This window comes from Herpailurus yagouaroundi, unplaced genomic scaffold, assembly GCF_014898765.1.
Source record: "Herpailurus yagouaroundi ecotype Mexico unplaced genomic scaffold, PumYag 191, whole genome shotgun sequence".
Classification (NCBI taxonomy): domain Eukaryota; kingdom Metazoa; phylum Chordata; class Mammalia; order Carnivora; family Felidae; genus Herpailurus; species Herpailurus yagouaroundi.
In genome coordinates this window covers 18,654,093-18,668,868 of record NW_024412422.1, presented here as the reverse complement: position 1 = coordinate 18,668,868, position 14,776 = coordinate 18,654,093, and the positions used below count along the sequence as shown (strand labels likewise).

The 14,776-nt window shown below is 57.0% G+C and overlaps 1 protein-coding gene across 9 annotated transcripts in view; it reads left to right on the top strand.

The window, feature by feature from the left end:
• The window catches only part of RIMBP2 (RIMS binding protein 2), a 170,687-nt gene that overhangs the window by 124,013 nt on the left and 31,898 nt on the right, over positions 1-14,776 (top strand). For all 9 annotated transcript variants that reach the window (XM_040444110.1, XM_040444114.1, XM_040444113.1 and 6 more), the window contains 3 exons: positions 1,960-2,069; positions 4,408-5,220; positions 13,577-13,728. In XM_040444110.1, coding sequence (XP_040300044.1) covers positions 1,960-2,069; positions 4,408-5,220; positions 13,577-13,728 — 1,075 coding nt within the window. The remainder of the gene's footprint in view (positions 1-1,959; positions 2,070-4,407; positions 5,221-13,576; positions 13,729-14,776) is intronic.

Sequence of the window (14,776 nt, the reverse complement as noted above, 5' to 3'; positions counted from 1 at the left end):
CGCCCCCCCCCCCCCGCCGGCGGCGCCGGGGGCTCCTGGGATGGTCGCCTGCGGTCCATCTGCCTCTGCCCCCACCTCTCCTGCCCGCCCGAAACCACCATCGCTCTGTGCAAACGGCTTTGCAGACACAGAACTCTGAGCTCGCGCGTTCGGTGCATCACGCGAGACACCCCGAACTGACCCTCGCCCCGCTTTCTCGGTGCAGCCGCGCCTGACCGTGGACCCGGCTCAGTACGTGTGACCCCATCTGCCCACCCTGACTCAGCTTTCAGCCTCCCCCCGCCAAAGCCCGTTTCCATCACCTCTTGAGCCACTCCTGATCCGGTGTCCTCGCCCCACCTGCCACCTGCCGGCTCCCCATCCATGGGGCGCCCGAGTGTCTCTACCGAATGCAGGTGTGGTCACATCACTTCCTGCCTTAAATCCCGATACCTCCCAGCACCGAAGATCAAATCCACACCCACGGGGACCCTGCCAGTCCCTATCCCTCGACGCTCCTGCGGTCAGCACCCTCCTCCAGCCAGGCTGACTCTTGGCGCCCCAGAGGGACCCTGCTCCTGCCTCTGGGCCTTTGCACGTGCCATTCCCTCTGCCGGGAGCTGCTTACTCTCCTCATCCGCCCGCTGGGCTATCACATCAAACATCCATCTATGTCTCTTCCTTAATGCAGATGGCCCCTAGCAGTTACTGACTCAGTAAAACCATCAGACTGTTGCAAAACTTCCCTAGACCCTGGGCTCGGACAGTGAGGGGCACGGTGACTTGGGGCCGTTAAACCTGCAGAGGACAGGGGTCAGGAGACCTTGATGTTGGTCTCCAGCATCCCCACCCCAGGCCTCTTTGTGAGCTTGTGACTTTGGGCGGGTGCCCCTGACCTCACTCTGTGATTCAAATTGGGAGAAATAGTATCTTCTCCGCTCGTCTCGCCGAGATGGAACGCTGATCTCGTAAAACGTACACAGAAGTGCTGGTGAGCTTTCTGGTACTGTTGGCGTGCGAGTCGCTTTCGCCTTGTTATTATATTTCCACCACACGTGCCTATCGTCTTTGACTATCAGCAGATGCTGTTTTAATTTTTATTGGGGCCTTCTCCGTTATTCTAAACTAATTTAAAAAATCCCCATTTCGTTTACTGTATGTCTTATTTGCACATCGGGCATGATTGTAAAAAACGTCACGTTTACGAGGATATTTGACGCAATGGTGATTGTATTAACCGAAGTTTAGAGGCCGCATCGGTGCCTAGTGTTAGGACATCGGTTAAGTGAAGTATGCCAGTCTGTTCAGTGGAATATTCCACATCCATTAAAAAAGGTCATGACAGAGGGGCGGCTGGGTGGCTCAGTCGGTTGAGCGCCCGACTTCGGCTCGGGTCATGATCTCGCAGCTCGGGAGTTCGAGCCCCATGTCGGGCTCTGCGCTGACAGCGCGGAGCCTGGAGCCTGCTTCGGATTCTGTGTCTCCCTCTCTGTCCTTCCCCCACTCAGGCTTTGTCTCTCTCTCTCTCTTTGTCTCTCAAAAAAAAAAAAAAAAAAAAAACCTTAAAAATTTTTTAAAAAAGGGTCACAATAGAATATTTCATGAGCTAGAGAGAGGGTCACGATACTGGAAAGTGGAAAGAATAAGCAGATTACTGCAAAGTAAACGCGGTGTGGTCCTACCTTTGCTAAGCGGTACGTACGGAAAGATTATAGGGTTAATGATTCTTCTTTGCTTACTAATGCGAACACTTACGGCAGACGTGACGGGTACGAACTGAGATCAGGGTCATCAGTGTGTCATGTGGCACGGGGACCCCGAACGTCCGCCTCAGTTTCAGAATTCTCTCTCTGTTTTGAGTGTGTGCGAGAGCGCAGGTGCTGCCGCCGTTCCTGGCGTGCACACGGCTGGCGCGGGGGTGCAGGTGCCCACCGCCCTCCGCGTGCAGCACCTGCTCCACGAGTGTCCTTCTTCCTCCAGTTACAACCCCTTCGATGGGCCGAATGAGAACCCGGAAGCTGAGCTGCCCCTCACGGCGGGGAAGTACCTCTACGTGTACGGGGACATGGACGAAGATGGCTTCTATGAAGGTCTGTTAGGGCGCGGGGCGGTGGGTGCCGGGGCTGCTCCGCGCACCTGACTGGTCCCCACGGACGGGCCAGGCCCCTAGCTACGCCTGCCTGCCCCAACCCTCCGCCCGCCCTCCTCAGCTTTCCCCCTTCTGACGACTGAGTGGGGTGTCCTGACCCCGCAGACCTGAGGCACTGGCGGAGGTTTTCAACGTCCGTCCCCGCAGAGCTCACCGGGTGGCTGTGCGGACACACCGGGCTGACGGACTGCTGTTCCCAGAGGGGATCTGTTGCGTCTTCTATGTTACTGCCCCAGGACCCCCGACCCCCAGCTGACCTTCTTCCCGGCAGGACAGATGACCCCGCCTGGCTCAGGGCGATCCCACTGATCTCTGGGCTTTCTGGCTGTCTGCCCCACGTGCTGCTGGATCCCTCCCTTCAGGGTTACCGCCCCGCCCAGTCCGAAATCGGGAAATGCGACCTCCTCCCTCCCTCTGGGACGCCTAACCTTCCGTCCCTTTTGTAACCTGAGCATGAGCTCGGGACAGCACCAGCGGCTTCACGAGCCTCGAGAGACTCCTCAGTCCCCAGTTGCTCAGTCACCCTGGACGAACGGAAGGGTCTTGGCCTCTTACCTTGAGCTGTAGGACCAGTTCTTGCTAAATTAGCGGGCTCCTGTTTCACGGCCTTGCTGAGCGTTCCCAGGGCTGATAGACGCAGTTGGCTTTTGAGCTGGTGTTTGCTGGACGTGAGGTTGGATTGCTTCCTTTTTTTTTTTTTTTTTTTTAACGTTTAGTTTTGAGAGAGAGGAGTGGGGGAGGGGTAGAGTGAGGGGGGACGGGATCCAAAGGCTCTGCGCTAACAACAGAGAGCCCGACGTGGGGCTCAAACTCATGACCTGTGAGATCATGACCTGAGCTGAAGTCGTGCTCGAACGACCGAGCCACCCGGGCGCCCCACAGGTTGCATCTTGACGCTGAACAGCCGCCCGGCCGTGGGCTACGTCGCTCGCCAGTAGTTGCCGGGCACGTGGTAGCAGAGCTGTGGGCCGTCCACGCAAGAAATCCGCCACGGCTGGTGGCAGCACAGCCCGAACTCTTAACCTACGTTCATGTCACCGCCACTGTTTTTCACACCTGTAGAAACAGGCGTCCGAGGCGGCCGCCAGAAAACCCTTGTTGGAAATCTCTAGAATATTCACAGCAGGCATCTTGCCCGCATCAGCTTTCTGGAGGCCTGATTCAAACAGGGCTGCGAAGCTCGGGAATTTCCCTGGTCTCTGTGCCTTCCTCTGTGTAGAACGGAGAAAGCGAATTCGACCTGCGGGCAGCCTTGGGTAAATGAGGTGCAGGGCGGGTAGGACAGGACCCGGTGCACGGTGAGTGCGGTTATGACTGTCGGCGTCACCCGAGCACCGGCCCTCGTGAGAGCATCCTGGGGGTGCCAGCTGACCCACACCCTACGTGGGGCCGGGAGCAGGCCGGAGTCCCCCTTTACTCTGGGGGAATCCACGGCCCATCGTATGGTCACGTGCCCTCTTCTGGGTCCATCACACGTCTCCCGAGGCCGGGGTCTACTGGGAACGGGCACCTCCCCGCCACGCCCTGCCACGTACTGGGCAAATGGCCCGTCCCGCTGGTGCTGCGAGATTACCCAAATCACGGCATCTTTGAGGCTCCTCAAAACACTTCTGTTTTTTAGACCTCTGCTACTAACAGGTTTTGAGCCCAACTAAAAAGAGAGCATTTCGCAGAATAAGAAGAGGTTCTCCCTGTGGCCACCAGTAGCCACGAGAGCTGGTGTGGTGAAATTTTTTGCCACTCAACCTACAGGTGGTCTGGCACCACGTGGGCAGTTTCTTTCTCACAGCGAACGGGCATTCTGGGAGCTTCCTTAGGACATACACAGTGTGCTTTGCAAGGGGGAGAGGTCACCTTTAAATCCTATTCGTGTGATCATACCCTCAAAAATAATAGTAAGACGTTTACTTTCTCAATCTCCCAAACCCTCGTCTCATGCACGTTTGTTCGTCCATAAACAAATATTTACTGGGCACCTACTGTGTGCCAGGACTCTTCAGTGTGATGAAAGGAAAGAGATCTCTGCGCTCATGGGGTGTCCGTGTCCGTAGGCAGGTGTTGGCTAAGCAGGGGGCCACGCTGCCTGATGGGTTCGCGGGTCGCAGGGGGCAAGCCGTGGGAGCAAGGTCCCGAGGACGGGACGTTTGAGCAGGTGTCCGTGACGACCTGTGGAATCCCACGGCCATACCACACGGCCCTGTCGGGGAGCCGTGCGGTCCGGCAGGACCTCGGGGCCCCGATGCGAGGGCGGGGTGATCTCACTGCCTTTGTACCAACAGGCGAGCTCCTGGACGGGCAGAGGGGCTTGGTGCCCTCCAACTTTGTGGATTTTGTCCAGGACAACGAGTCGCGGCCGGCAAGCACGCTGGGGAACGAGCAGGACCAGAATCTCATCAGCCGTTCGGGCATCGGCTCGGAGGGGGAGAACATTCTGGACCTGCACGCCCCCACCCCCATCGACGCCGGCGTCGCGGACGGCGGCGCGGAGACGCTGGGCGTGAGCGTCGACGACGTCGGAGAAGACATCGTGCCTTACCCTAGGAAAATCACCCTCATCAAACAACTCGCCAGAAGTGTCATTGTGGCCTGGGAGCCGCCGGCAGTGCCGCCGGGCTGGGGGACCGTGAGCAGCTACAGCGTGCTCGTGGACCAGGAGCCGCGCGTGAGCCTCACGCTGGGGAGCAGGACCAAGGCCCTCATCGAGAAGCTCGACACGGCAGCCTGCACCTACCGCATCTCCGTGCAGTGCGCCACCAGCAGGGGCCACTCGGACGAGCTGCGCTGCACGCTGCTGGTGGGCAAGGACGTGGCGGTGGCCCCCTCCCAGCTGAGGGTGGACAACATCACCCAGATCTCGGCCCAGCTCTCCTGGCTGCCCGCCAACAGCAACTACAGCCACGTCATCTTCCTCAACGAGGAGGAGCTCGACGTGGTCCGGGCCGCGAGCTACACGTACCAGTTCTTCAACCTCAGGCCCAACGTGGCCTACAAGGTGAAGGTTCTGGCCAGGCCCCACCAGATGCCGTGGCAGCTGCCCCTGGAGCAGCGGGAAAAGAAGGAGGCCTTCGTGGAGTTCTCCACGTTGCCGGCAGGTGAGCCCCGTCCTCCCGGTGGGGGAGTGGGGGGAGGGAGGGGTCCCTGGGGGGGGGGGGGGGGGGCAAGGGGTGTCCCCGGTACGGGGGGGGGGGGGGGGGGGGGGGGGGCCGGGGGGGGAGACCACATTCAGTCAGCGCCGTCCTGGAAAACCCCGTAAGTCAGCAGGAAGCAGGGCGTGTGCATGTGTGTGCGTGTGTGTGCACGCGTGTGTAGGTGAGTGTGTGCATTGTGTGTGCACGCGCACATGTGTGCATGTATGTGCATGGGTGTGTACGCGTACACGCGTGCATGTGTGTGCATGTGTGCACACGTGTGCGTGTCTATGGGTATGTGTGCACGTGCGTGTGAGAGAGAGAGGGAAAGAGACTACTTGGAGTTTGTTTAGGGACCGTGGTTTTGAGAACATTGCTTCTGACACTGGCGCGTGCAAGAGGCCTAGCCCGGAACGGACGGGAGGAGGCGAGACCACCTCGGGGACGGGTGAGGACGTCTCCCCCACGGCGTGGCCGCCACACGCGTGCGCTCGTGGAGGGCGACAGGGAATGAAGCGCCTGCGTGCCTTCGCGACGGTTCTTTCCGTCTCAGTTTTTCCTTCGGACGCAAACACGGGGATGGATTTGCGTAGAAGGCGTGACGTCCCATCGTAGACGCCCTCCTGGGTTCTGGGCACGTCTGCCACGGAGAGCCCGTCTCCTGTGCGTCCTCCACTGGGAAGAATGGCAGGAGAAGTGACGCGCCTCCCTTCCCACACACACCCTGGGCCGTTGTAGAGAGGGGCTCAGGTACACGTGCCTGCGGGGTCAGCTCGTCGCCGATCCTCCAGGGTCCCCGTGCCGCTAAGGGGCCGGGGGGGGGGGGGGGCCCCCCCCCCCCCCCCCCCCCCGCCACCTCCAGAAACGTCTGCTGTGCCGCTCTTTGCTGTGGGGCCCGTCCAAGGCCGCCCTTCCACGCAGGTCAGCTGTGCCCGGTTGGGAGGAGCCTGGGTACCGGCGGGAAGAGCAGCCTTCTTGGAGCCAAGAAGGCCATTCTTCGAGAACGTTCGAGGGTGTAATCTGTCTCCTGCGGATCGTCTCTTAGTCCCGAGTTACTCGCGAGATCCCCCGGAAGTGCCGTCTCAGCCGCCCCCCTGTCGGACCTCTGTGATTCGTTAATCCCGTCCTGCCGAACCTCGCTTGTCAGTACTTTTTGCAGACAGTTCGTTTCTTCTCCGGGATCATTTTAAGCGGCTGCATAAAGTCTTCCGTCCCACACAACGTGAGCTTTTCAGTTCGTGATGGTTTACTTCCGTGTCGTCGTGTTCTCCAGCGTGTGCCAAGCCTGTAATCAATGGGCCCCTGACCCACGGGCAGGGGGGCAGACTCTACCCGACGGCGGGAGGCGGTCTGAGGAGGAGCTGAGTCGTAAAGGGTCAGCGCCTTTGTCTTCCTTGCTGACTCGATTCCCTGCCCGGCCACCGGCGTCGGTCATGAAAATTGGGATAACGAGGACCCCTCTTTCCCCTGAAGCCTACCGTGAGGTTGTGGGTCAGTGCTGGGGGCACAAGAAACAAGACACGCCAAGCTCAGGGCTCCGTGGGGGCTCAGGAGGGACGAGGGGGCACACGCGTTGGTCCCCCCCCCCCCCGGAAGGCTTCTAGAGAAGCCCAGGGTGCGATGGGGAGGACGGGGTCCAGGTGGGGCGTGAGCACGAGTCGTGTGCCGCAGCTTAACTCCCCGTCACCGATGTCTTCGTCCGTAAGCCTGAGGGCTCACGCAGCCGACGGTCTGGCCTCACAACTCTGGAGGCTGGATGTCTGAGACCGAGGCACTGGCAGATTCGGGGTCTGGAGGCGAGGATTTGAGCCCGTGAACTCTGGGGGTAGCGGACCCAACATTGGGTTCGTCGCAGACGTTTCTGTCTCCTGACCAGAAGGAGCGGTGTCCTGTCCGTGGTGAGTGGAGTGAGTGGAAGGCCTGGGGGGAGCTTGCCTTGCGTGGGAGGAAAGGGTGCTCCTAGACCGGCCCCTCTGAACTCGTGTCGGGTATGACTTGTTCGAGGCACCCCGACGTGACGGACGTGAGCGCCGCTCCCGCTGGTCCGCATCCCTGAGCCCGTGTGCGGGGAGCTGGGCCGGGGGTGGCGGAACGGCGGTTACCAGCCTTTCTTCACCCACAAATCCCGTAGTGTGATTCCACTGTAGGTAGAAGTGAGCACCGAGGCAGATCCCAGAGCGGTTTCCCCTCTTGGCCCTTGCCCTTAAGAACAACGAGGCCTGATAGCTTAATCGACTTCCAAAGTGCCAGAGCCAGGTGGTCAAGGGGGCACTGGTGACCCTGAACGAGTTAATGGGGTTTCTGAAGACGGGTGTCAGCTACAGGCTGCGGCGCAAGCCCTCAGAAAACTCTGGTCTGGATAGAGCGACCCGCTCCGCAGAAAGGCTGGCACGTCACGAGTTCCAGAGTCCCTCCTTTACGAGAAGCCACTCACACCCCAAGAGACCGATCTCGTGGGTCCCGAGCAAGCCAATACCGGATCTTGCAGGTGGGATTGCAACTGTCCCTGCATGTCCCAGGGACAGTTGTCAGCAGCGGGATGGGCAGTGTGTGTGCTTTGGGACAACACCAGCCATGTGAATGGTTTGGGGCAGGAAACGTTTTCAGTGGTCGCCGTTGTGATACCTAAATTCTCGGTGTGGAATTTAAAGCTGGCGTTCACCGGCAGGTTTCAGATCAGAATTTGAGATTATCTTTAGGGTTTGCAACACTGCATACAGCTTCTCCTCAAAAGGACTCTGGCAGCTACGGGGCCCAGCAGGGCCTAGACAAGCAGGGCACATCATTCCCAGCTGGCAGCGCCAGGGTCCTGCGGCCCCTGAAGAGGCCAGGCCTGCTCACTGGGAGCGGCCTGACTTCCTCCCTCCAGCCTGGGCCAAACATTGCCCTGCGTGACCCCCACCCTCCCAGTGCCAGGTGAACTGCATACTTGAGTGAGGACAGAGGGGCTGGCATTTCTCCAGAGCTATCCTGTCCCCCTGCCTGCTGGGGCTGGCTTGGTATTTGCAGCCTCCAAGATTCAAAGCAAATCGTGACCGGGAGCCTGCATGCAGAGTCCCCCATCACTGCAGGAAGGGCAGGCTGCTTCCCAGATGGGCCATGAGAGACCTATCGATAGAACTTATAAATCCCTCATATCCTTCCTGGGTTTTGTCTGCTTGGTCTATCCGGTCATTGAGAGTTATTGTCTGTGTGTCTAATTTCTTCTTCAGTGTTCTCATTTTAGCTTTATATATTGTGGAGCTCCATTAGTAGGCACATACACATTTTTGTAAAATTTTTTTTAATGTTTTTTTTTTAATGTTTATTTATTTTTGAGAGAGAGAGAGAGAGAGACACAGAGTGTGACCCAGGGAGGGGAAGACAGAGGGAGACACAGAATCCAAAGCAGGCTCCAGGTTCCGAGCTGTCAACACAGAGCCCGACGCAGGGCCTGAACCCACGAACCATGAGATCATGTCCTGAGCTGAAGTCGGACGCTTCACCGACTGAGCCACCCAGGCGTCCTGGCACATACACATTTAAAATTGTTAGTTTTTCATGATGAATTTACCCCTTTCTCGTAACAAAACGCACCTCTTCGTCTCTGATAATTAATTTTTGTCTTGAAATCTGTTTTGTCTGATACTCACAGGACTACCAGCTTTTCCATGCTTAGTATTTGCATGTTATATTTCTTCCTAACCTTTCAAATTCTTTGTATTGTTATTTTTTGTATGTCTCTTGCAAATGGTCTGTGATTGGGTCTTGGTGTTACAACAATATGACAGTCTCTGCCTTTTAATTGGAATCTTTAGTTCCTTCATGTTTAGTACAACGATTGATATGACTTTATGTAAGTCTGCCATTTGTTCTTTATGTTTCATTTGTCTTGTCTGGTTTTTTTCTTCATCTTTCCTTGCTTTTGTGTCTGGGGGGGGGCGTGGGGGGGCGGGGATCAACTAAGAGTTTTTTTCTATTCCATTTTCTCCTCTACTGACTTTTTTGTTGTTGTTGTTATAACTCTTTATATTCTTGTTTTAGAGATTGATGTAGGGAGTAACACATGCCTATTTAGCTTATTAAGAATTAGTTTACATTAATAACATGACCTTATTTATAAGAGAAGAATAGTACCAGTGTATAATTCCATTTATGCACCTTCATTTTCGCTATTGCTTTTATACATTTTATCATGTTTTATTCTGTTATAATAATGTTACATCCCTTTTTGGTCCACATTTCCATCTGTTATGATTTCCTTTTAGCTCTGAACAATTTCCTTTAGCGTCTCTTGCAGAATTCTTTTGCTTAGGTAAAAAAAAAAAAAAAATCCTCATTATTTCACATTTATTTAAAGATAATTTTTTTTTCTGGATATAGAATTCTAGCCTTTTTTTAAATTTCAGGACTTTGGAAATGTCATTCCTTTTCTCTTGGCCTTCCCTATTTTTTACAAGGAGTCAGCTGAGTTCTCTATTGTCCCATTCATTCCCTGACTGCTTTCAAGATTTTTCTTTGTCTTTTTTGAAATTTACTGACAATCCTTGATCTAAGGGTGGTATTGGTGGTAGTTTTTCTGCAAATTTCAAATGTTATATCTCCACATTTTTTCTACCTTATTCTGTCTTTCCCGTCTGAGAACCTAATTGTACATGAGTCAAATTGCTTGCTAATGTCATACAGATGTATGAACTCCTGTTAATTTTTTAAATCATTTTCCTCATTGTGTTTCAGTTAGGATAATTTCTATGATAATATCTTCAACTTTATCAGATCTGTCTTTTGCAGTGTCCAATCTGCTGTTAAGACCATTACATGAAATTTTTATTTTGGCCATTGGAGTTTTCAGTTCTAGGATTTTCATTTGGTTCTTTTTTTTTTTTTTTAATTTTCTTATCACTCTGGGGATTCCCATCTCTTGGCCTATCCCATTCATCTTTACCTATACATTTGTAACCTGTTTGTAATAATTGTTTTAAAGTCTTTGCTAATTGTAACACCTGAGTCACATACGGGCCTGTGTCTACGGACTGTTTTTTCTCTCAGTCACATACTCATTTCTTTCCACATCTGGTGACTTTCATTGTGTGTTGGACAGTGTAGATTATGCACTGTGGAGACTGAATTCTGTTACCTTTCTCAGTAACAGCTATAACAGCACCTCTGGAGCGTGTTGAGGTGTATCCTTGCAGACAGTTATATTACTTGAAAAAAATCTACGTCTTGTATATGCTTGTTTTAGCTTTATTTGGGTGGGTGGGTTTCATTTTTGCCTTTAGAATGCAGCCCTCCATCCTGATGTATGACCCCGGTTTCTATGATTTGGACCTTCCATGTCTCCAGTGGAAAACGCAGGCTCCTCTAACTTGGCGGGACTTGAACCCCAAATCCCTCGTCTCAGCGCCAGGCAGCCCTCAGAATCCCCACTGAACTCTGCAGCCGTCTGGCTGTTTCCCTTCCTGTATGTTGCTTGCATCCTTGTCTGCCCTGCACAGGCACGACTTAGGAGTCACTGCGTAACTAGCGCGAGGGGAACGGGCTCACAGAGGTTGGGGATCCTGTTGCATTGCAGCTTCACTTTCCGGGGTTTCTCTTCTCGATTTCTGTCATCTCTGCCATCACTGGAGGCCAGCTTCCAATTCCACGCCCTAGCAAGACCGCCGGCCACTTTCTGCTTGGACTCTGTCTCTCACACGAGCTAGCTGGGCAGTGCCCTAGGGGAGAATGAGAAGGAGTCTGGTTACGTGTGGGATTTGCTATGTGTTTCCCGTCTTAAAAGGTGCAGACCACACGGTGTCCGCCCTCTCTACCCCGTAGCGCGGGATGAACCGCGTAGGGCGTGTTCACGGGAAGCATTTTGAAATGGGTTGAGAGTCTTCTCTCCGCCATGAGGCACGGGCTGCTTCTCTCCCTGCTGGGTGTTCTTTGCAACAAAGGAGAGCAATCCGGCTCGGACGAGAACCGCGGATTCCTTTCATCTTGTGAACGCAACCGGGTCACGAGGACAGTGTTGGGGAGACTCGGGGAAGTGGTGCGCCACGGTGTTTCCGAGAGCCCTGGCAGCCAGTCAGCTGTGAGTGGATGAGAGGCCCCGCGATCTGTCCCGTGCTCTGGGGGTGAGTCCGCGATGGTGACCAATCACAGGGGAGGGAGACAGACGGCACTCACGGTTGATGCGATTAGCAGTGCTTGAGAAGGAACAGTCACCCTTGGAGACTGAGAACAGACTCCTCCCCGCGAAATCCCCGGAGTCTGGTCAGACACCATCCAACTACCAGCAGCCACTGAAACGGGTGATTCCCACCCAAAGGACTGTTCCCTCCAGAATGGCCTTCCACTTCTGATATAGAAGGTGGGGATTTCAGCGTCTTTTATGGGAGGGGGAGGAGTATCGTGCCCTTGGGGTCAAGTTGAAACGACCAGTAACAACAGTAAGCATACAGATGGCACTTACTCCGAGCCCGTGTGCTCTTATGAGCACTTTACGTACGTCTCAGTTCTCTTCGTCGCACAGCTTGGTGAGCTTGGTGATACTGATTGTTTATTGTATGTCAGAAACTGTGATTTCTCAGAGGCTTGCGCACGAGTCGATCCGACGCACACGTCCCTGGTGGGCAGCTCTGTTCCAGCGGCCGTCTGGGGACCCGGGCACGTCCGTCCCGTGGCCTCACCCTTTCCAGCACGTGGCCTCTAAGGTTGCCCCCGGGGGTCATCTCCTTCTCAGACCACCACAAGGGGCAAGGCCTTGAAGGTTCACCTGGGGAGTCTTTGGCGGGCTGCTGTGCGGAAGTCTGTCACATGGCCACGTCTTACCGAGAGGGAAGTTTGGAAGCTGAGTGTAGCTGTCTGAGCAGAGGCAGAATAGTAACATGACGACGATGTTCTAGTGAGTACGTAGCCGTTGTCGCCGGTAGGTGCTGTCTTGCGTCTGTCTTTAGATACGCTGACTAAATAAAGACAGGAAGGGCGAGCAGTCGTCCAAGGTCCCACGCCAGTAATTGTCGGATGTGGGACTCGAACCCGGGCGGGCAGGCTCCGGTGCCCTCTGATCTGCGCCCCATCCTGTCCGTCCTGCCTCTGGCTCGTTTGCATTTCTAGGAGGATGTGGCTATAAAGCGACAGGTCTGGCATCCCGGAGGAGCCAAGTCAGTGCCGAGCGGTGGGTGGATGGGGGAGCACAGAGGAGAGGACGTCTGCTCTCTGGTCAGGCCCTCGGCACGCCTTCCTTTGGTAGCCGTCCAGGTAGAACTTCCCTCCTGGGCAGGCTGCGAAGACAGCGGGAGGACCTTCCTCACGGCGGGTGTTTGCAGCGGACTCGAAGTGGGCCGTGGGCAGGTGTGGGTGTGAGCCCCGCCTCCCACGCTTGATGGCTGAGCGACTTCTCTTGAACCTTGATCGCCTCGTGTGCAGAGTGGGTGCGCGCGGCCACCCGAGGCCTGTGTGAGCTCCCCGTGGCGAGTGGAAGAACGTGTGGCTCACGGAGGAGCCTCGCCGGACAGCTGGTGCCCTCCCACCTGGAAATTCATGCCTTGGGGGGACGGTAGCAAGGCGTGTGGGGCTCAAGGCCTTCCTCCTGGAAGTTAAAAATGCATTCCCTTCCGAGTGAAATGCCACGCGCGTCCCAACAGGAAGATGTGTGGTGGGGGGCTGGCACCAGACCCACGGGAAAGGAGGTCACCCGTGGGTGACAGGCAGCCTGGCGGTCCTGTTGTCACCAGGAGCCGCCGGAAGGACCGGGGACGCGGCCGCTGCCTCCACGTGGCTTGAACCGGCTGCTCCGGACCAGCGGGCACGTCCAGACCGGCTGAGGCACGACACGAGCTGTCCACTGGTGCACCTGTGTGCACAGCTGGGCTCTCAGGTTCAGATGGTGTCCTCGCACCCGTGTCTTGTCGCTCAGCCCTGTCCCCTCCCTGGGGTGGCAAGCACGTGGCCCACGCCTGCATCCTGTCTAGTCTGATGGACAGAGAGAGGAAGGAGAGGGGGAAGCAGGGAGAGGGGCAGGGAGGGAGGGAGGGAGGGATGGCCTTCGTCTCCCAAACGCGGGTGTCTCCTAGCGCGACCGGAGCCGATCCCGTGGCGGGTAATTGCATCCACCTGGTGGGCTGGGAGCAGGGCGCAGGTGGCCCCGGAGGGCGGATCAGCGTCCAGGTGAGCGGCAGAGCCGCGGCGCACGCTGGGAGCTTCCGCCCTCCCGCTGCCTCTGCCTTTCCTCACCCTCACCTCCTGCCCTGGCGACCTGGCCCGGCGCTGTCCTCCCAGGTGAGAGCAGTGGGCAGAGCAGCCGCCCGCCTGCCGGAGGGCCGTGCCCTGAAAGTGCTGCCTTCTGTGCCCCCAGGCCCTCCGGCGCCCCCCCAAGACGTCACCGTCCACGCTGGGCCCACCCCAGCAACCGTCCAGGTCTCCTGGAAGCCACCCGCCCTGACGACTGCCGGGCTGTCCAACGGGGCGAACGTGACCGGCTACGGCGTGTACGCAAAAGGGCAGAGGGTGAGTTCTGGTTTGGTGGCGCGTGGGGGCGGGGCCTGCCCGCACCTGCTCCTGGAGGGGTGAGCACTTGGGGGCGCCCTCCCTCTCCCCTCTCTCCTCCACCCCCAGGACCACCAGCAGTTCCTAAACAGCACCCAGAGGGGTGCCCACGGCCCCCGGCAGAACACCCCCAGCCCCCTTCTCTCCTGTCCTTCCCCCTTTCCAGAATCTTCTTTGCCCGCCTCCCACAATGTTTGCCCTGCCATGGGCGGTTCTTGCAACTCGCCTCAGTGCTGAAAACTCACTTCTCCGTCCCCACAAAATCAGCACCCCCCCCTCCCCACCGCCGACGGGCTCACAAACTCCACAAGGTGGTACCAGCGGCCCAGGGGAGCCCTCCTTGGGAGCAGTGAGCAAGACAGCTGCACCTCAACACACCAGGCCCAACTCTGTCCTGGCCCATGACACAGACGTGGCTGCCTTGGGGGAGGCTTGGGAAGCTTCTGTCCATCCTACTGTTCCCCCAAGGACCCAGGGTGACCTAGCAAGTGCAGGCTCCTCTCTGAGATCGGCCTGCCTTGTCCTTAAACACTGCCACCTGCAGGCGGTATGCTCCCCTGCACCCTCCTCCCCAGGACTCCCCTCCGTTCCCTTCCTCCCCTGGACTCCCCTCTGCTCCCCTCCGCCCCCAGACTCTCCTCCTCCCTCAGGACCCCCTCTGCTCTCCTCCTCCCCAGGACTCCCCTCTGCTCCCCTCCTCCCCCAGGACTCCCCTCTGCTCCCCTCCTCCCCTAGGACTCACCTCTGCTCCTCCCCTTACTCCCTCCTCCTCTCTGCTCCTCCTCCCCAGGACTCCCCTCTGCTCCCCTCCTCCCCCAGGACTCCCCTCTGCTCCCCTCCTCCCTCAGGACCCTCTCTGTTCCCCTCCTCCCCCAGGACGCTCCTCCTCCCCCGGGACCCCCTCTGCTGCCCTCCTCCCCCAGGACTCCCCTCTGCTCCCCTCCTCCCCCGGACTCCCCTCCGCTCCCCTCCGCCCCCAGACTCTCCTCCTCCCTCAGGACCCCCTCTG